This window comes from Triturus cristatus, chromosome 1_1 (assembly GCF_964204655.1).
Source record: "Triturus cristatus chromosome 1_1, aTriCri1.1, whole genome shotgun sequence".
NCBI classification, from domain to species: domain Eukaryota; kingdom Metazoa; phylum Chordata; class Amphibia; order Caudata; family Salamandridae; genus Triturus; species Triturus cristatus.
The window spans coordinates 110,221,172-110,242,209 of NC_140579.1; the positions used below are offsets into that span (position 1 = coordinate 110,221,172).

Sequence of the window (21,038 nt, forward strand, 5' to 3'; positions counted from 1 at the left end):
CTGGACCCAAAACGTGCGCTCTCCTTTTATCTGGACCGCACAAAACAGTTCCGGGTGGACGACCAGCTTTTTGTTGGGTACGTGGGCGCTAAGAAGGGGAAAGCTGTGCACAAACGGACCATCTCTCGGTGGGTCGTTTTGTGTATAAAAATTTGCTATTCCTTGGCTAAAAAGGAACCTCCTGTTGGGCTGCGCGCCCATTCTACTCGGGCCACGGCGGCTACTACTGCCTTGGGACGGGGAGTCCCTTTGCAGGACATCTGTCAGGCGGCGACGTGGGCTTCGCTACACACGTTTGCCAGGCATTATTGCCTTGACAGCCAAGTCCGGAGGGATGGCTTCTTTGGCCGTTCTGTCCTCCAGGACTTTCTGGTGTGATCTTGGTTCGCAGACCCACCACCGGGGATGGTATTGCTTGGGTATCTATTCTAAGGTGAGGAATCTAACGAACGTGTTTCTTTCAGATGAACAAGTTACTTACCTTCGGTAACGATGTATCTGTAAGAAACATTAGTTAGTTAGATTCCTCACCGACCCTCCCATCCTCCCCGTTCTGCGAACTGACATCTAGGGTTAAGGTTGTCCTTTCAGGCCCCTAGATTTTATTTTTGGCACCAGTGTCGGTCTTTGCATGGCTCTGCGTTCCTGGCGCGGAAGGCTATGTACAAGAACTGACGTCAGCGCGCGAGGGCGGCGTCTAAGTACTCCGACGTCATCCCGGCGCACGACGCCGACGACTGACGCGGAGCCGCAGACGACGCCTAGCGACGCGCAAGGGGTATTGCTGACGAAAAATCTTCCGGATCCAGTCTGACGCCTGGGGATATTCTAAGGTGAGGAATCTAACTAACTAATGTTTCTTACAGATACATCGTTACCGAAGGTAAGTAACTTGTTCTTTATTTCCAAATGAAGAAATAGTTGCAGAGAAAATATACCAGAACGTTCAAGAAAAAAATACTGTAATCTGCTTAATGCCAACACTACGTGAATGCTCGATATTCAATGAGGAACTTTTGAAATTGGAAAAGGAAGAGATTAAGAAAATGGAAGCAGTGGACAAAATTCAGCATGAAGGAATTACTATTACATTAACTGGCAAACTGAAAAATAAATTGGATTCTCTAGAGAAGAACATTTCGAAAACATCTGGATTAGAAAAAAATCTTTGTTTGTATGAACTGTCGAGTATTTTTAAGAAGAAATTTGGATGTAGAAAAATGTTTAGTGAATGGAGCTATGGGTAAAGTTGTGGGTTTTGTGAAATACCAGAAAAAAGATGGAATTGAAGTTTTTAAAAATAAAATTTGATCAGATTGAAGAGGTTAAAGATATTTGTCGTTGTTCAGTTCGTTTCTTGCTTGTGAAAGACTTATATGTACGTAGGAAGCAGTTTCCGTTTTCTCTAGCATATGCTGTAACTATCCACAAATCTCAAGGATTAACTGTAGATAGTGCTTTGTAAACATTGGTTCAACTGTGTTCAAAGAAGGTATGGCATATGTTGCTTTGTCACGAGTGAAAACATTATCTGGTTTATTCATGATAGACTTTGATGACTCAAAAGTTAGTGCTGATGCAAACTGTGTAAAGGAATATAATAGATTAAGAAGAAGCTATGCTCCTCATTTAGGTCAGTATCCTGTGTTTGAAAAACGTGTTTGTCGGAAAAGGAGAATTGAGAATATCTGTAATGAGGATGTACAGAAGAGAAAACAAAAGGAGAGTGATGTGATTGCAAGCAAAAAGAAAAAGGACAATGCTGAAGAGGTTGTTGGTTGTCATTTTGAAAATAGCTCTGGTGTCAACTGCTACACTAATGTAGTGCTGAATGTTGTATTTTATCTTGAAAGTTTGCAAGAGCAGATAATACTAAATCATGAAAAAAGATTCTGTTCTCTGCTGAGTTTTCTTTTTGAGAAGCTGAGTAATGATAAAACTAAAATGGAAAGTGCTTCTGATGTTAGAAAACTTTAGATGTATGTTCAGGAAGTACACAGTTTACTCAAAATGTCCAGCAAGATGCACAGGAATTCTTGATGTATATTCTTATGGTACTGGAAGAAGAAGGGGTAGAAATAGAAAATATGTTTGGTCTCTCTTATAAATGGGAACATAGTTGTGAAAACTGTTTGAACACATGCAGCTCTAATGTTGATTCTGAAAGGTTCATATATTTAACATTACCAGAGAGTCAATCAGTGACTTTTAGTAAATTAGTTAAAGATGCCAATCACAGCATGGAATGTTCTAAATGTAAATCGGACATGTTTTCAACGTTATTTTTAAAGAAATATGGACAGTATGTAATTTTAATGATGCAACGCTGTAGAGCTGATGGAACAAAATTGGACACTTCTATAAAGAAGTTTGTAGGAAAAAATTATCAATATCAGGAAAAACTTTTGTTGCAGTTGCAATAATTTTCAATGATGGACCTTCGATAACTTCTGGTCATTACACAGTTTATCTTAAATGTGAAAAAGGCTGGACACTGTGTAATGATTCTCAATTGATTTTCAAGCAACGTTTGCCTGCAGTATTACCAAATTCCTATTTATTTTTTCTAAAACCAAAATTTTAGATACAAATTGCAACATCTGAACAAATCATTTTTTGCGATTTTATTGGATTACCTTTGGATATTTCATCCAAAAAGAATTTAAAAATTACCATTTGGCCTCATGGAAAGGGTAACATTTCTCTTGTGGACTTCTTTAACAGATATTATTTGGGTGTATGAGCTTAAGCAACAAGATTTACAGACGTTATTTATTGCAAATAGTTATTGTTGTTAGATGATATTTTTATTATATATATTATATTTCTATCAAGGTATGTTTTACTGAGAAGAGATTCAGGGCTTTTTTTAAACACTCTTTCAGCTTGTTAATTTTTTTGCCCGCTGTTAAGTGATGAATGCAATTGGTTTCACAATTTGCAGTGAAATTCAATATATTCTGAAAACAGCAAAAAAAGGGCAAAACATGTCTTTGTTAAATATGAAAATATGTGTACTGTATTCTAAAATGTATTGTTAAATATTAATACTTTTTTTCTTTTGTTACAGATTGAGAAAAAAAATTTAGGAAAATTAATCCTTTTTTCTAGCAATTAAAAAAAACCATTTAATGATAATTAAGTTGGTCAGGTAAGTTTGAAATATCTGTATTTATCACACATTTACTTTCGTAGTCCCTTGTTTTCACTTCTCCTCACTCTGCTTTTGTCATTTCCCTTGTGATCCCGCAAGTACATTGAAGGGTGAAATAAATATTTTATTTAATTAAAAAAAGGTGCGCGTACCGTACGCGCACGGTAAAAAAATGTTTTTTTTTTTTTAAACGGATAAAATAATTTTTTTTTAAATTGTGAGGTAGGGTGGCTCTTAAAAGAGCCCTTGTGTTAATACAGGGACAGAGGAAAGAAAGAATGGGAATATTAGAAGGGACCGCACTTGTGCTGCTCAATCTTATTGTCTATTAGAGGAATACTAGATTCCCCCATAGCAATAAGAGAGTAACAAGTATTGCACCTTGTATGTACTCTCTGAAACCGAGGGTAGATGTCCAGAGGAGCAGAAGAGGGTGATGCTCCCACCGCAGAGGAAGTGCTCGGCTGAGCTGCCGAAGATGTACTCGGCTGAGCTTCTGTGGATGTACATCCCTAATGTGTCTAAACATAGAGTAATTTCCAAAGGAATACTTCTTCCTTGGATTTCCTCTAGATAAGACACGCTCACAAAGTGAGCAGGTGACTAATGGAGCATTTACCTTTTTCTGCCCCTCTGGAAACGTGAAATATTCCCAGACAAAAGAATTCTTCTGTTTCCTCCTTCTCTGTCTGATAATGCTGCTGCCCTGCTCACTCCCAGAAGAGGACTGCTGCTCTGCCATTGTATCCCAAAGACAATTCAGCTCCTTCTCCTAGGGAATCACAAGCAGTAATGAGGGGAATGGGTGTGGTGTTGAAGGTTTCTGGATATGAAACAAGTTTAAACCAATGAAAAGTGTTGTTTCTGGATCACATGACCTCCCGTGCGCACTCCGTACGCGCACGGTAAAAGTACGCATGCGCGCACATAAGACACGTGCATGCGCATTAGAGGCAGGCGCGCGTACGTACGGCGGTTCCGCGTAACGCGCGCGTGCGCGTAGGGAGCAAGCGCTTACTCGTCGCACAGGAAGTACGGACACATACGTAAATCGCGTATGCATGCACACACGGAGCATAAATATTACGTACGCGCACCGTACATAAAGCGTATCGTGCGCGTACCGTAAGCTTACCGTACGCGCACGGAAAAAAATCCTCAAAAGAAATAAAATAAAAAAGTAAAGGTTTGTAGAAGATATCAACTGTTATTCAACTATATCTAACCATTTATTTAAAAAAGGTGAACCTTTCTATATTGCAGGATACAGTAAATCAATGATTATATACATAGGTAGCATATTGTTTAAAAAAAAAAAACTCAAAAGAAAAACAAAGGATTTAAAAAACCTTACAAATTCACTTAAAAAACCATAGGTTTTACACACGTTATAGTTGGGAATTAGCATTTTAAAAACCTTGCAAATTCACTGAAAAAACCAGAGGTTTCACACATGTTATAGTTAGCTGGACATTTCAATCGTACAAAACCATTGAAATTTCCCCGTTATAGTTAGTTCAGCTAACTATAACTCGCGCGCCCGCAATCCACTGCTGATGACGTCACATATTACATCACTCTTGACATGGTCAGTGACATCACTCATGACATCACTGATGACATCTCAAATGACATCACTGATGACGTCATCCATGTGATAAATTACCACATCTTCTCACACCCTAATATAACCTTTGATACACCGACTCAAAATTTAAGAGTTTCAATCTCAAAACCATACATACTGCAATACCAATAACTACATACCCACTTATTAACTCTTAGGTCTTCATACACCTCCACTCACTCACCTGTACAGTCACTCATACTTACAGTCACTCCATACAAAACTATCATATACATTTATACACTTTTATATATACACTCACACACTAACCAGTATCCATAGAGGTACTCTTACACCTACTCAGTCATGCAAATAATCACACTCCCATTTACTCACCTATGCGGTTATACACACTCAAGTTCACTTACTCATAAAAATAGTATCACATTCTTACACTCTTATAGAATCATTGATACAAGCACACACTCATCCATACAGTCACTTTCACAATCACACACTCTCACATCTACCCACTTATATATTCTTACACGCACATATACTGCCTTTCACATATGTAGTTAGTCACAAATGTACCACTGAGATATACATTCAATCCCTAACACACCCATACATACACTCACTCAACCATACAGTCCATCACAGATGCACTCTTAAAACCATGCACCCATAGAATCACCCACTCACACATCTATGCATAGTCACACACACCCTACCCACACAAACACTCAGGAACCCATACAGATACTGAGACAAGCAATCAATAACTTATATAGACACTCATATAGCTATTCACAAAACCATGCAGCCACTTATACACCAACATACAGACACATACAGACATTTACACAGTTTAGTCACTAGTCTGCAGTAAGATACATTTAATGACTCACTTATAGAATCATGTTACGCACCACAGAAAATCATCCATTTACAAACTTGTACACCCACTCATTCTTCAACAGGCCTTTCCCTATATATATATATATTAAACATATTAAACATATTAAAATTGTTCAGAACACATACTCGATGGATGACGTCATCAGTGACGTCATCAGTGATGTCATCAGTGATGTCATTTGAGATGTCATCAGTGATGTCATGAGTGATGTCACTGACCATGTCATGAGTGATGTAATATGTGACAGTCATCAGCAGTGGATTGCGGGCGCGCGAGTTATAGTTAGCTGAACTAACTATAACGGGGAAATTTCAATGGTTTTGTACGAGTGAAATGTCCAGCTAACTATAACGTGTGAAACCTCTGGTTTTTTTCAGTGAAAATATATATATATATATATATATATATATTACCTACTGGCGATAGCCAGTAGGTAGTTATAGTTAGGACCACGTTTCCATAGGAAAACCTCAACATTCTATTTTGAATAACTTTGGCGCCGGTCGACGAATCCTCGCGAATTTCTCAAAATAGGTGGGGCGCTACGCTCCGCTCCTACCCTGAAAGTCTCGGGGGGATTCGTCAAGCGGGGGCTGAGATAAAAGGGGGGTCCCAAAACGCGTTTTTCCCATGCATTTTTCCATAGGACCTTTAGAACGAGCTACAGCCCGAATGGCTGAACAGAATTACTCAAAATTTGGCAGAGAGGTAGTCCCTAGGTCAAGGAAGTGCCTTTTGTAGGTTTGGTGTAAATCTGTTCAGTAGATTCTGAGAAAATAGCCTTTAAATCAATATATATATCTGAGCCAGCTTACGGTACGCTTACCGTACGCTTACGGTAAGCGTACGGTGGCGTGCGCGAGCGCGATTCTGATTGGCTCTTAGATCTTAGTAAACATTCGAATCGGCCGAAACCAGGAAGCGGCGGCCGCCATTTTGTCTCTCGCACTGAGAGAGATTTTTAAAATCGGAAGCCCAAAAACATGTAAAGGGGCTGTTTTGACAACTCCCTCCCACATAGTCATGTGGAGGGAGTCCCCAAACATCCCCCAAGTGCAAAAACGGTTTTATTTTTTTTTCGGCAATTTCGCGGGGTACGCTTACCGTACGCTTACGGTAAGCGTACGGTAAAAAAATAAAAATAAAAAAAACACTATCCACACTTACCCCACCCCCTGTGCTTTTGGTGGCCGAAGGCCACCAAATGTGCTGGGCTTATTACAATGGAAAAAAACACTATCCACACTTACCCCACCCCCTGTGCTTTTGGTGGCCGTAGGCCACCAAATGTACAGGGCTTATTATAAGGGAAAAAAACTTAGCATTTAAAAAACCGTACTAATTAACTGAAAAAACCATAGGTTTCACACACGTTATAGTTAGGAATTAGCATTTAAAAAACCTTGCAAATTCACTGAAAAAACCATAGGTTTCACACATGTTATAGTTAGTGGAAATTTTACTGATAAAAAAACCAATGAAATTGCCCCGTTATAGTTAGCGCAGGCAACTATAACTCACGCGACCGCAATCCTCTGCTGATGACATATGTGTCTTTATGAAAAAAAAATATTTGTAATATATGTATAGCTAAAAATGTATGGAAGAAGACATGGGCAAATAAGTGTCTAAATACAGTATTAGCATCAGCAGAGGATTGTGGTCGCGTGAGTTATAGTTGCCTGCGCTAACTATAACGGGGCAATTTCATTGGTTTTTTATCAGTAAAATTTCCACTAACTATAACATGTGTGAAACCTATGGTTTTTTCAGTGAATATATATATATATATATATATATATCCTACTGGTGGTCGCCAGTAGGTAGTTCGAGTAAGGGCCTTGTTTCTATTCAAAAATATTTTTTTCTTTTGCCAATATCTTTGACGCAGTTTGACGAATTTTCCCAAACAAATGGCTCACTCAGGTCAGTGTGTGTCTTGAAAGTTTCGGGGTGATTCTTCAAGCGGGGTCGAGGAAAAAAGGGGGGTTCAAAACGCATTTTCCCCATGTTCATATCCATAGGAACTTTAGACAAAGCTACAGCCCGAACTGCTGAACGGAATTACACCAAATTTGGCATAAGGGTAGATCTTGGTTCAGAAAGCGTGCTTTTTTTAAATGGTGTAAATCCGTTCAGGAGTTCCTGAGACATTCAAAAAATAAAATATTGATATCTGAGCGCCGAGGAAGATTCGCCAACCCTCCCGAGCACAAGCTTGATTCTGATTGGCTGTCAATACTCCAAACCAGGAAGTGTTGGCAGCCATCTTGTGACTCGGTTGAACAGAGTCACATCAAAAAGGTTATGAATGAAGGAAAGGGGGCAGGGTAGAACAACTAACCCCCTAGGGCTGGTCAGGGGTCCCACAGGGACCCCCAAGGCCAAAACAAGCATTTGTTTTTTGGGCAGAAGTTGTGCTAGGTGCGCGAATCCCGCTGAGAAATAAAAAAATAAACGAAGCGCGGGGGTTAATCATATGCGGGGAGCACGTGGCCCCTCCGCAGCCCCGGAGACCACCACCTCCCTGGGGCTTCTTGAAAAAAATGCGTGGGGGGGGCTTCCAGCCCCCCCCCCCCATGCTGACCCATGCGGACCACCACTTCCCCGGGGCATTTAATTATTTTAGGGCGGGGCGCCTCGCAGGCTTCCCCAAGTCCTGGGGACCGCTACCTCCCCGGGGCTTATTTTGGGCGATGGGCCTCGCAAGCCCCCTAAGCCCCGGGGACCACCACCTCCTACCAATTCCAGCTTTGGAGATGGGGTTACCTTTATGAGGTGGTGAGAAGGCTACAAACAGTTGTTTTGTCTTTCTAAAGGGCTTAGTCATGTCAATGTAATAAAGTAGTGCTCTTTTGACGTCTAGTGTGAGAAGAGCTCTCTCTGCTACAGAGTCCGGGTTTTGGAAAAACACCAGTAACTCAACTAATTGGTTAAGATGAAAAGCAGAGATTACTTTGGGAAGAAATTTAGGATTTGTTCTAAGAACCACCTTGTTACGATGATGTATTTGTAAGAATGGTTCTTGTATGGTTAAATCCTGGATCTCACTTACCCTTCTGAGAGAGGTAATTGCGAAAAGGAAAGCTACTTTTCATGTGAGGAATTGCAGTTCACATTTGTGTAGAGGTTCAAATGGGGGACCCATGAGCCTCGTAAGAACAATATTTAAATTCCACACGGAGAAGGTGGCAGTCTGGGGGAATTATCCTTTTAAACCCCTCCATAAAGGCTTAAATTGCAGGTACTCTAAATTGTGACAAGGTGTGTCTGTTTTGTAAATAAGCGGCAAGTGCCGCTAGATGTAATCTTATGGATGAATATGCTAGTTTACACATTTGTAATTGTAGCAAATAGCAAATGATGTCCTGGGTGGAAGCATCCAGCGGATCGATTTTATTGTTATTGCAGTAGATGACAAATCTTTTCCATTTTGCTGCATAGCAAGTTCTAGTAGTAGGGCGCCTGGCTTCTTTAATGATGTTCATACAGTCCGGTGAAAGGTTAAGGTAACCAAACTCAGATTGCTAGATTCAGTTGTCCTGGATCAGGGTGTCTCATCTCTCCATGGTTCTGCGTTAGCAACGTTGGGGAGAGACGTAGTTTTTGATGTGGAACTACTGAAAGTTCCAAGAGTGTTGTGAACCACGGTTGGCGTGCCCATGTGGGAGCTACCAGGATCATTTTGAGAGACTGTCTGCGTACTACTAGAGGAATTAGTGGGACTGGCGGAAAAGCGTACGCAAATCTGCCTGACCAGTTCATCCATTTCGCATTGCCTTTGGACTACGGGTGTGGAAACCTGGCGGCGAAGGTTGGGCATTTTGTATTTGCATGTGTGGCGAACAGATCTATGTCTGGTCGACCCCGCATTTAGAAAAATGGTTGAAGAACTTGAGGACGAAGTTCCCATTTGTGTATCTGCTGTGTCTGTCAACTTTGCAGATCCACAATCTGATTGTGAACTCCTGGAAGGTGTTCTGCCAGAAAGTATATGTTTTGTGGAATGGCCTATCTCCATATGCTTTGCGCCAGTTGAGATAGCTGCAAAGAATGTGGGCCTCCTTGTTTTTGTATGTTATACATGGCTGTCATATTGTCCGTCTGGACTAGGACAGTCTTGTGTTGTAGATGTACTTGGAATGATTTTAACGCTAGAAATATTGCCAGTAATTCCATGTGATTGATGTGGAGCACTTTTTCTTGAGTGGTCCACTTGCCTTGAATCGTGTGGTTTAGGAGATGGGTTCTCCAGACGGCGAGTGATGCGTCTGCTGTTAGCACTATCTTTGGAACTGGCTCTAGGAACGGCCGCCCTTTGGAAAGGTTTTGTGTGTTCCGCCACTGCAGAGAGCGATGTGTGCGGCTGTCCACAAACACCAGATCTGTAAGTTGTCCTTGAGCCTGGTTCTACTGACGTGCTAGACATTCTTGTAAGGGGCGCATCTGAAGTCTTGCGTGAGGTACAAGGAAAATGCAAGAGGCCATCATTCCTATTAAATCAACTCACTCGAAACACACTCTAAATTAATCTTGCAGGACAGCATTATCGGAGGAGAAGCTCAGCCACCATGCACAGAGTGTAGGGCAGCCCAGAAGAAGCAGACTGGCCTGGGGCACGTAAGCAGTGCAGACCAGAATCTTCAGACGGTCTCAACAAACCAAGAGAGTCATATCATTCTAATACTCAAGTTTGTGTCAGCCAGCACCACTGGGGTGTACCTGGCAACTGCCAACACTGAGGAGATCAAAGAGCTGAGACCACCTTATCCACCGCTCACCCCTCCACCCCAACTTTGGGGGTCACACTACCATTATAATTTCCATCAGACTGCAGTGACCACTACTAGCAACTAGATAGAAGGTTAGCCCTTATCCTGAGAGTTAAGCCCACTCATTGGATGAAATCTTGCGTACTTTATGAATTTTCTTTTATGGCAAAATCACAAATATTTGCTGTAATTCTGAGTCATTTTCAACTGTGGAACACGGGTTGAGGTACAAAATCTCTTGCATGTAGAGTAATACCAAACCCAAGAGACATATTCCCCACAAAACAGCCCCCTCCAGGTATCTAGTGTAACTTCTGAAAGGGAGGTGTGCCCCTACGAAAAATTATTCATGTAATATAACAACCAGCAATTTTTTACGCAATCCATGTAAAATCACATACTTTTCTTTAAAACTGTATGTATTTGGGGGTTGGGAAATTACTATCACACAAATCCCAACCACTTACCATAAGCCACCATCACAATCCCCTGCAGGCTCACGTGACCTTCAGCCTCCGATGTAAGTTTCAGAGTGGTATGTACTTACCATAATCCACTGTCACAATCTCCGTGAGGCTGCCGTGTTTCACATGGTATTCATAAGTTCTCACATCATCTCCGTCCTGAACTTCCACCACTGTCCTGACCTGGTAGGTTCCATCGGGGTTTGGCAGGAGCTCCTTCGACGCCCAAGGTATCTCTACACCATTCCGGACCCATTTCATCTGGATGTCTTTGGGATAGAATCCATTTGTGTAACCGATCAGAAAGGAACAATCGTTGGCCTTTCTTTGTGAAACCATTGTTCGAGGGGTAACTGAAAGGAAACATGACTACAATTATTCAAAAATTCCAAACACTGAAAAAAAATAACTAAAGCAATACCAATTCATCAGCAATTGCCTAGTCATCAACTCCAGAACCCCAGGTATCATTTTTAGAACAAGTGCTCATCTTTGTAGCACTCCATCTTACAACTCAATGCCTTTTTGTGCTTAATACTCTGACTTCATTTACTCTGAGTGTGGAGGAAGCTGGCTCTGCATATGGTCCCACACTGGCATCCGGTTTATTGAGACCAGCCGTTTGGTACCAAACACTCCTGTGTTCAGTGAAGCCATCATGGTGCTGTGGAATTCGAGTTGTTGTGTCTCCAGCCCATGAACTCGCCATGGTTTCCCTGGCACTTACAATATTAGGGAATAGACCTAAATATTGTAGGGGGCATATTTGTTCATGCTATAGTGCACCCTGCCTTAGTGCTTGAAATGTCTGCTAGAGGGGTGACTTACCTATACCTGAGGCAGTGTGCCATGCCAATTTTGTTGCTTTTTCTCTTCACCCAAGTATACAGGCGGCAGTGGCAGTTTGCATGGCCTGGGTGAGGGGTCCCTAGGGTGGCACAACTTGTTACCCTCTTCAGTCCCAATGCCCTAGGTACAAGGGATACCATTTACTAGGGACTTACAGGGGTAGCTGAAGTGGTGCCAAACAAGGTACAGTTTTAAGGAATGCACACTGGTGCTGGGGACCTGATTAGCAGGAACTCCGCACACTTTTAGTCAAAATTGCACCAGAGAACGGGCAAAAAAGGGAGGGGGTTGGAAGCGGACTCTGAATATACTATACCATAGAGGCCAGTGGATCCCCAAAGGCGTACAGAGGTGAAAGTAGATAATACCATACTCTCTTTTGTGGTAGTGTGGATGAGCTGTCAGGCAAATCAGAGGGCTTTGTTTAGCATGTGTTGTACACACTCAGGCAACAAATGATTACACACACTGAATCCAAGACCAATTGTCATTTGCAGGTAAGTGGCAGTTTTAAAATAGCAATACTTTTCAGGTATAGTAGAAATGTGTTTGCAAAAGCAGTAAGAATACTTTATTGTGATACTGAAAATACTTTGCGCTGTCCAACAGTAGCAGTAATTTTGCAATGTAAAAGAGACTCTTAATGCAATATCAAGAAATGCACTGCAATCCTATGGGAGGAAAACAGTTATGTACATTTATAGGTAAGTACTCGATTTACACATCCAGTCTTCGGGGGTTTAGACCAACACTGGGCAAGGGTCAAACCAAGGTAGGTACTGCTCCACCAGTGGCACTGGGGCAGCCTGGTAACGAGATCACTAAGCCCAATGTTAGTCAGTGGAGACTGGGGAAACCCACAAAGGTGCTGGTTGCAAGTAGGTACTTGTGGTTTCAGGGCACAGGACCCAGAGATTTAGGCAAGCACAGGGTGCCACAAGGCAGTACTAACCATACACCACCAGTGGCACGGGCAAGGGCAGCGGTCGGATGCAGGGCGCAAATCAGCGTTGGGCTTCCAATGCAAGTAAAAGGGAATCACACAAAGAGGCTGCAGGCTCGGACCAGGAGGCTGAATAAAGGTGACCAACAACTTAGCAGGTAAGTAGATTTGTTGGTGGATGCCGTGGCACCATCATCCGTGCTCCCCAAAGTCGAGTGGATGAGGATGCAGGGATTCCATTTGGACATTGGAACTTCTTCACCGGAGCCTGTCGCAGTAAGGGAGACCCTTCGAGATAAGGCTGCAGGTGTCTTCGTGGAGGCTAGGAGAGGTCTGCTACTGATGGAGACGAGGTCAGGATTGCTGGGAAGACTACACTGGACAGGTGAGCCACTCAGACTTGGGCCATGTGTGTTGGGTGCAGAGTGGGCAGGCGTTGCAGTTCCAGCTAGATCCGTAATCCTTGGAGTTGGTTTCTCGTGGCCAGAACTGCTGTCCTCGGAACAGCTGGTCTTTGTTGAAGAGCAGGCAGTCTTCCTCTGGTTTCTGGAAGTCACTGGCTGCAGGACAGTGTGAGAAAGTGGCTCTGTATATACTGTTTCTTAATAGGTACAGGGTGTACAGAGTCCACAGTCCCCAAGGGTTTGGCAGAGGCTAAAGTTAGATATAACCTTACTCTCTAAAGTGGTAGCTTGGTCGAGCAGTAAGGCAACATCAGAGGACAGTGTAAAGCATTTGTTGTACACACTCAGTCAGCAAATGATATCACACACTCAATAACTGAACTCTAGGCCAATGATTTATATATAAAAACATATATGCTTGTTTTATTTTAGAACCAACAATAGGTATTAAAAGAATACTTTCTCAGAATGAGATGCTTTGTATAAATACTTTTGCAATATGCAATTGACTTTTGTAAACAGTTACAAGTGGTTGCAATAGGCAACACTATTTTAAACACAATAATGCATTGAGTTCAATGGAAGTTTCAAGTTATTTGCAACAGATTACTTTTAGGATTACTTTTGGAATTCCAGGCCTGGATCCTAGATTCAGTCCTGGGTCAGTACTTAGAATCAAGTGATGAAAGTCGACTTAATTACTGTGGTGATTTTTAAACAATATTTAGCTATTTCAAAAGTTGACACTTAAAAAATATTTCCGAGAAAACAGTTGATGATTCCCTATGGAAGAAAATTCAAGTTACAGGTACAGTATGTTCTCGTTACTTTTGTAATCCAGTACTGGGTGCCTAGACTCAGTCCTGGGACTTTTATCCAAAACAGGTAAGTAATTACGTTTTCAGATGTTATACGATTTTTGAGGAATATTTAGAAATTGCAGAAATTGACACTTAGAAGAAATTTCACAGAAAAACAGTCAATGGTTTCCTATTGAAGAAAATTGGGTTACTGGTAAGTACAGTTGTAAGTATTTTTCAGAGTCAGTGCTGGGCACCAAGATCCAGCACTGGGAGCTCACCTAAGAGCAGGTGAGTAATTTCGTTTTCGTTACTCGGGTGATTTTTGGTGAATATTTTAAGATTTGAAAAGTCCACACTTAGAAGAAATTTCAGGAAAAAGCCAGTCAATGTTACCCTATGAGGAAAATAGAGTTATCGGTTTAAAGGTAAGTACTCGACTGGCAGAGTTGAGGTTCTGGGCATAGACTCAGGGGTCCCCCAGGGTCAGGTTGGTACAGTTGGTTCACCCTCAGCGACTCTAGGGCGGCCGGGTGCAGAGAGAGTTGGGCCCAATGTTGTCCTATGAGGGATAGGGGGGCCTTGGTTGGTGGCTGCTGACTGGCAAGCCACGCGGCTGTGGGAGCCGGGCTCCTGGTCACTTACTCAGGGCAAGTGGGGAAGTAGGTAGGTGTAGAGGTTGCACTGCCAGGCCAACTCGGGCGGCTGGGTGCAGAGTGCTTTTGAGCCTTCGGGCGCTCAATTGATTTCAATGGGAAATCTACGGTTTAGAAAAAGACTGCAAGCTCGGGGACGAGGACTCTTCAGGTGCCACCACACTTCGAGAGGTAAGTTGGGTAGTTGGAGGATAGGTAGGTACCCCGGGAGTGGGCACAGGGGGCCGCGGTGCGCCGCGTGCAGGGGTGCCTTTTGGTGTCGGGAAATCTTACCCTCTGTTGATCGCGGTAGGGGGGGGGGGGGGCACCTTGGTCTGAGGCTGCAGGCTTCTTCAGGAGGGGTCGAGGGAAGTCCTTGGGTGCCGGACTCGAGGTCACAGTCGCCGTGGGGTCGTCCTCGTGGTCTTTGTTCACTCTGGTACTGGCCAGGCTTGGCTGGTGCAGAGTGTGCTGGGTTCGCGGTTCCGGGCTGCTGCCAGGGATTAGAAATAGGTTTTGAGCAGAGCCTCTACTCATGGGAGTCTCAGGGGCTTAGAGCCAAAAGGTAGCCAGGTCCTCCGGGGTTTGTGAGGTTGCTGGCCACAAGAGATGCCGGGTTGGAGCAGGAGCAGGTTCGAGGGTCGACAGGCCGGTAGGGCTGGGGCCAAAGCTGTTGGTGTCTTCCTCTTTTTAGAAGCTGCAGGGCAGGTCTTCTTTCTTCTCGCTCTTCTTGTAATTTTGAATATGGAATCTGGGGAAGGAAGGTTCAGGGTGCCCCTAAATACTAGATTTAGGGGTGTTACTGGTAGTTGAAGGGCAGGGACCAATGGATCCCTGTCCTGGGGTGGGTACACCCCCTATCCTGCCTCTCTCCTGTGGGAGGGGGGCAGTAGCCTAATCCTGATTGGGTAGGGCTTCCCATCTTCAAGATGGCGAGAGCCCGGGGATGTGCTTCACCTCGCCTCCCCCACCTGAGGGGTGGGGTTGGCAGGCTGCCACATTCCTTTTCTTTATTTGGGGTTTCCGGCCAAGCTTCCCGCCAGAGTGGGGGGTTGCAGTGGCCTGGGGAAACTCAGAGGCGGCATGCCTTTGAAACTTCCCCCTGCCCATCCTGGGGGAGGAGATTTAGCACCTCGCCCAGGATGAGCATTGTTGCAGGCCCAGGAGAGCAGGGGCTCTCCTACCCAGGGGTCCAGCAACATGTCTGGTGTGTGGCAGCCTAGGCAGCCTTAGCACAGACGTGGATTGTAGGTTAGGTTTTAGGGGGCATCTCTAAGATGCCCTCTGGGGTGCTTGGCACATTAAATCCCACACTGGCATCAATGTGGGTTTAATGTACTGAGAAGTTTGATACCAAACTTCTCAGTCTTCAGTGCTGCCTTTATGGTGCTGTGGAGTTCGTGTTTGACGAGCTCCCAGCACCATGTACTCTTAAAGGGCAGCACTGCACTTACAGAGCCCAGGAATGGACCTGGGTACTGTAGGGGCACAGGGCTCCTGCTCCTGTGCCCACACCATTGGCATAGGGCACCCAGCTAGAGGGGTGGCTGATGTATGCCATGGCAGTGTAGGTGATGGGCATGGCACACAGGGATGTGTGCCATGTCGACACTTTGCTTTGTCTTGCACCCAGACAGTCAGCCTGCAAAGGCAGTGTGTGTGTGTAAGGGTACACGGCCTCTAAGGGTGGCACAATGAGTGCTGCAGCCCTTAGAGGCCTTCCCTGGTCACAAGGCCCTGGGTACCTAGGGTACCATTTACCAGGGGCTGACATATGGCCAGGGATTGCCAATTTGGGTTATGTGTTTTTAGGGAAGGAACATAGGCCCTGGGCACCTGATTGGCAGGAGTCCAGGGTACACTCAGTCAAAGTACATTCAGCAATTTAGCAAAAAGTGGGGGCATACCGTGGAAGAAAGATGGCACTTTCTCACAGACAGGCATTGTCTTCTTTGCAGAGTCTTTAAGGGGAGACAGGATGTTAGGCTGGGGCCAAAGCAGTAGTCTTCTTCAGGGTAGGCTGCAAGGTGTCTTCTTCGTTCTTATTAGATCGCAGGAATCTGAATTCTGAATTTTGGGGCATTACAGAAACTGGCAGGTAGTAGCCAATGGGCTACTTACGTTTAGGGTGACTACAACCTTTGTAAGGGAGGGGACATCGCCTAACCTGATTGGCTAAAATCCTTTCATCCAATATGGATGATTTTCCAAGGAGAGGGTCACTTCAGCTCAGGACACCTATGGGGTGGTCCTGGTTGCGAGGGGGCACCTCTCCTGACTAATAATTTTCCGCCAACCATGCCGCCAAAAGTGGGGATTGGTCAGGGGGGCTGGCATCTCCACTAGCTGAAGAGGCCCTGGCTAGCATAACAAAAGGGAGGAAGCCTTTGAGGCTCATCGTCCTGAATGCTGTTCCTGCTGGGGGGTAGGTGAGAAGCACCTCCACCCCAAGCAGACTTTGTTCCTGACCCACAAAAGCACAAGGGCTCCCACCTCAGGAGGTCAGAAACATGTCTGATTGTGGCAGGCTGGTGCAGACCAGTCATCTGTACACTGGGGAGTTGGCCATTGTTTAGGGGGCATCTCTAAGATGCCCTCTGAGTGCATTTTACAATAAATCCAACACTGGCATCAGTGTGGGTTTAATGTGCTGAGAAGTTTGATATCAAACTTCTTAGCATTCAGTAGAGCCCTCATGGAGCTGTGAAGTTCGCAACGCCAAACTCTCAGCCCGCATACTCAATATGGCTTCATCACACTTACAATGCCTAAGAATTGACTTGGACACTGTAGGGCATATTGCTCATACAGCAATGCCCTTACATGTGGTATAGTGTAGCCTGCCTTAGAGCTGACTTACCTATGCCGCATGCAAAAACAACAGTTGGATGGACAGAATGCAGAACAATGTCCTACATTTACCCCAGTACAGAGATCTGGGCCTAAATCCATAGTTTTTTTGCTCGCCATGCCCTTCCAGTTAGAACCCAGCCATATGCAAATCAGTCTTGACCCTGTGCCTCATGGGAACAGTCCAGCCCGAACTGCCAAGCCAGGTCCTCCCTGGACTGGACACAAGCATCCTAGGACCGGTTTTGGAGTTTCACCCCTCTTCAGCCAGGATGCTTGATTCCAGTGGCATGGAGAGCATGGGATCCACGTCTGGGCATACCCGTCCCACTCGGGTTGACAAATGCAAAGACAACAGTTGATGGACAGAATGCAGAACAATGTCATACATTCACCAAAGTACAGAGATCTGGGCCTAAATCCATCGTTTTTTTGCTCAGCATGCCATTCCAGTTTGAACCCAGTCATATGCATATCAGTCTTGACTCTGTGCCTCATGGGAACAGTCCAGCCCGAACTGCCAAGCCAGGTCCTCCCTGGACAGGAAACAAGCATCCTAGGACTGGTTTCGGGGTTTCACGCCTCTTCAGACAGGATAGCTTGATTAAAGTGGCATGGAGAGCGCGGGACCCACGTCTGGGCATACCCGTCCCACTCGGGGTGACAAATGCAAAGACAACAGATGATGGACAGAATGCAGAACAGTGTCATACATTCACACCACAGTACAGAAATCTGGACATAAATCCATATTTTTTTTGCTCACCATGCCATTTCAGTTTGAACTCATCCATCATTCTTTTGGCCACCATGCTGGACTGTTCCCATGAGGCAGAGGGTCAAGACTGATTTGCATATGACCAGGTCTAAACTGGGGTGGCATGGTGAGCAAAAGAATGATGGATTTAATCCAGATCTCTTGACTGGGGATGAATGTTTTGATTTGTTCTGCATTCCGTCCATCAATTGTGTGTCTTTTGCTTTCTCGTCCTAAGTGCGCCAGGTATGCCCAAACGTGGGTCCTGGGCTCACTGTGCCACTGGAATCAAGCTATACTGGCTGAAAAGGGGTGAAACCCCGAAACAGGTCCTCGGATGCTTGTTTCTAGTCCAGGGAGGACCTGGCTTGACAGTTCAGGCTGGACTGTTCCCATGAGACACAGGGTCAAGACAGATTTGCATATGGCCAGGTCTAAACTGGGGCGGCATGGTGAGCAAAAGAATGATGGATTTAACCCAGATCTCTTGACTGGGGGTGAATGTTTTGATTTGTTCTGCATTCCGTCCCTCAATTGTGTGTCTTTTACCTATGCCACAGGCAGGGTTTGTGGGTATGGCACACAGAAATGTGTGCCATGTCGACTCTTTAGTTTTATCGGCAACAAAACACAGTGTGCAATGGCAGGGTGTATGTGTTAAGTGAGGGGTCACTGAGGGTGACACAATACATGCTGCAGCCCTTCAAGACCTTCTCTGGTCACAAGGCCCTTGGTACCAGTGTTCCACTTTACAAGGGACTTCTATGTGGGCCAGAGGTGTGCCAATTGTGGAAACAAAGGTAGAGTTTTGGGAAAGAACACAGGCACTGGAACCTGAGTGGCAGGATCCAAGTGGACATTCAGTCAAAGTGTATCAAATAGCAGGCAAAAAGTAAGGGGTAACCATACAAAAAGGGGCACTTTCCAATGGGGGTATAGGAACAGAACCCCATTTTCTCACAGAGTGTTCATAGAGTTTCATGTACATCCAGTCCCCGAACACACTTTATTATCGTTCCACGATTCTTCTGGGTTGTATGTTCTGTGTTGACGGTTTGAGCAGCTGAAACAGGAAAGAGAATCGGAGGTGTAGTGGTCTGCTGGAATCAAAAATCTTACTACATTTCTAAAGAACTGTGTGCCAAGCTCTGTCCTCAGTCCACAACTACCTTTAAATTATTTTGTTTCAGCAGCACTTTGTAAGAGGGTCACCACCTGGATACCCGCCTATTTCAGAAGAGTTCGTATTTTGACAGACATTCTGGATCACAGGCTGCCAGAATGGACTTACCCAGAGAGCTTAAGTATAAGAAACTCATATAAGTTGGTACTATTTAATATAACTGATGACATCAAAATGAAGTGACATTATATCACCTATCAGCCAATGACATCACACAAAGTGACATCTCAGGACAATCTTGAAAAGAGAGGATTTAATTTTCACCAATTTTCGTCTGCTTACAGATTCTATTTTAAAATGTGGTAAAGAAATAAAAGGGCCTATGAGGAGACTGAATAGCATAACATGTTGTCATAAAACTCCTAAAGCCAGAAACCATTTTGAGCAAGTTCAGTGCTCTATCTGCCTTTGATCCAATTCAGCATGTATTTATGTTTGGTATAACTCATGAAAGAGTCAATTCACCTCGATTGCACGGCGCACACAGTTGGACCTCGAGGGTGCTTCCTAGGCAACACTTCTCACCTTTAACCTCCTTTTTCTTCCAGTAAAGTGGATCTTCAGAAGCAGCAACACAGCTGTTCCCCTGACAAACTTGGAAGCCATCTGAGCCCGCATCACAACAAGATGACCACTACAACCACCATCCAACACCGACCAACAAGATGACCACTAGAAGCACCGAACACCTTATCCGTAGCAGTCGGTAAAACCTTATCTGGTACAGGCAATATCTAGCCACCGATTCCTTATTTTTTAATTCCCCCCAGGCGTCAGACTGGGTCAGGAAGATTTTTCTTCACGCATTACCCCTGCACGCCGGTAGGTGGCTTCTGTCGGCTCCGCATGACGTCTGCGCCGGAAATTACTCACCTATATCGGCAGTGTAGGAAGATGGCTCTGTGCACACTATACCTTACTTTGGTATAGTATATACAGAGTCCAGTGGATCCCTAGAGGCTTCAGAAGATAATACCTAACTCTTTGGTGGTAGCGTGGTTGAGCAGTAAGGCTTATCAGAGGGCTGTGTTAAGCATTTGTTGTACACACAGTCAATAAATGAAGCACACACTCAATGACTAACTCAAAGTCCAATATTTGTATAAAAATATTACTTTGTTAATTTTATTTTAGACCCAAGCAGGGCCAGTTCAAAATAGCAATACTTTCAGGTACAGCAGGAATGTGTTGCAAATAGCAATAGGAATACTTAACAGTAATATTAGAAATACTTTGTAGTGTCAATCAATAGTAGGAATACTTAAAAATGTAGAAATCAGACACTTTGTGCAAATAGGAACAAATGCAACATAATCTTATGGAAGGAAAACAGTTATACACATTAACAGGTAAGTACACAACTTACTATCCCTGTCTTCGAGGGTTTGGACCAACACAGGACAAGGTTCAAGTGGACACCAAGTCTGCACCACCATCAGCACAGGGGATGCAGGCTTCTTTGTGGAGTCCAGGAGAGGCCAGCCACCGATGGATTACCTGGGGAGACTTCACTGGACCAGTGGACCACTCCGACTCGGGCCGCGGTGTTGGATGCAGAGTGGGCAGGACCTGCAGTTCCAAAAGGCAAGGGAGTATTTGATGTTGATTTCTCTGTGGACAGGGCCGCTGTCCTCAGGAGTTTTTGGTCTTTGGGGAAGGCAGGCAGTCCTCCCAGTGTTCTGAAGGTCGGAGGTCCTGCAGGATGAGTCGCTTTTCGAAGCAGGTTTCTTCGAGGGCT

General features: G+C 44.3%; 1 protein-coding gene across 2 annotated transcripts in view; it reads right to left on the minus strand.

Annotated features, from left to right (window-relative positions):
- The window catches only part of LOC146869683 (major histocompatibility complex class I-related protein 1-like), a 202,556-nt gene that overhangs the window by 57,171 nt on the left and 124,347 nt on the right, over positions 1–21,038 (minus strand). For both annotated transcript variants that reach the window (XM_085610347.1, XM_085610432.1), the window contains exon 5: positions 10,963–11,232. In XM_085610347.1, the coding sequence (XP_085466473.1) occupies positions 10,963–11,232 (270 nt within the window). The remainder of the gene's footprint in view (positions 1–10,962; positions 11,233–21,038) is intronic.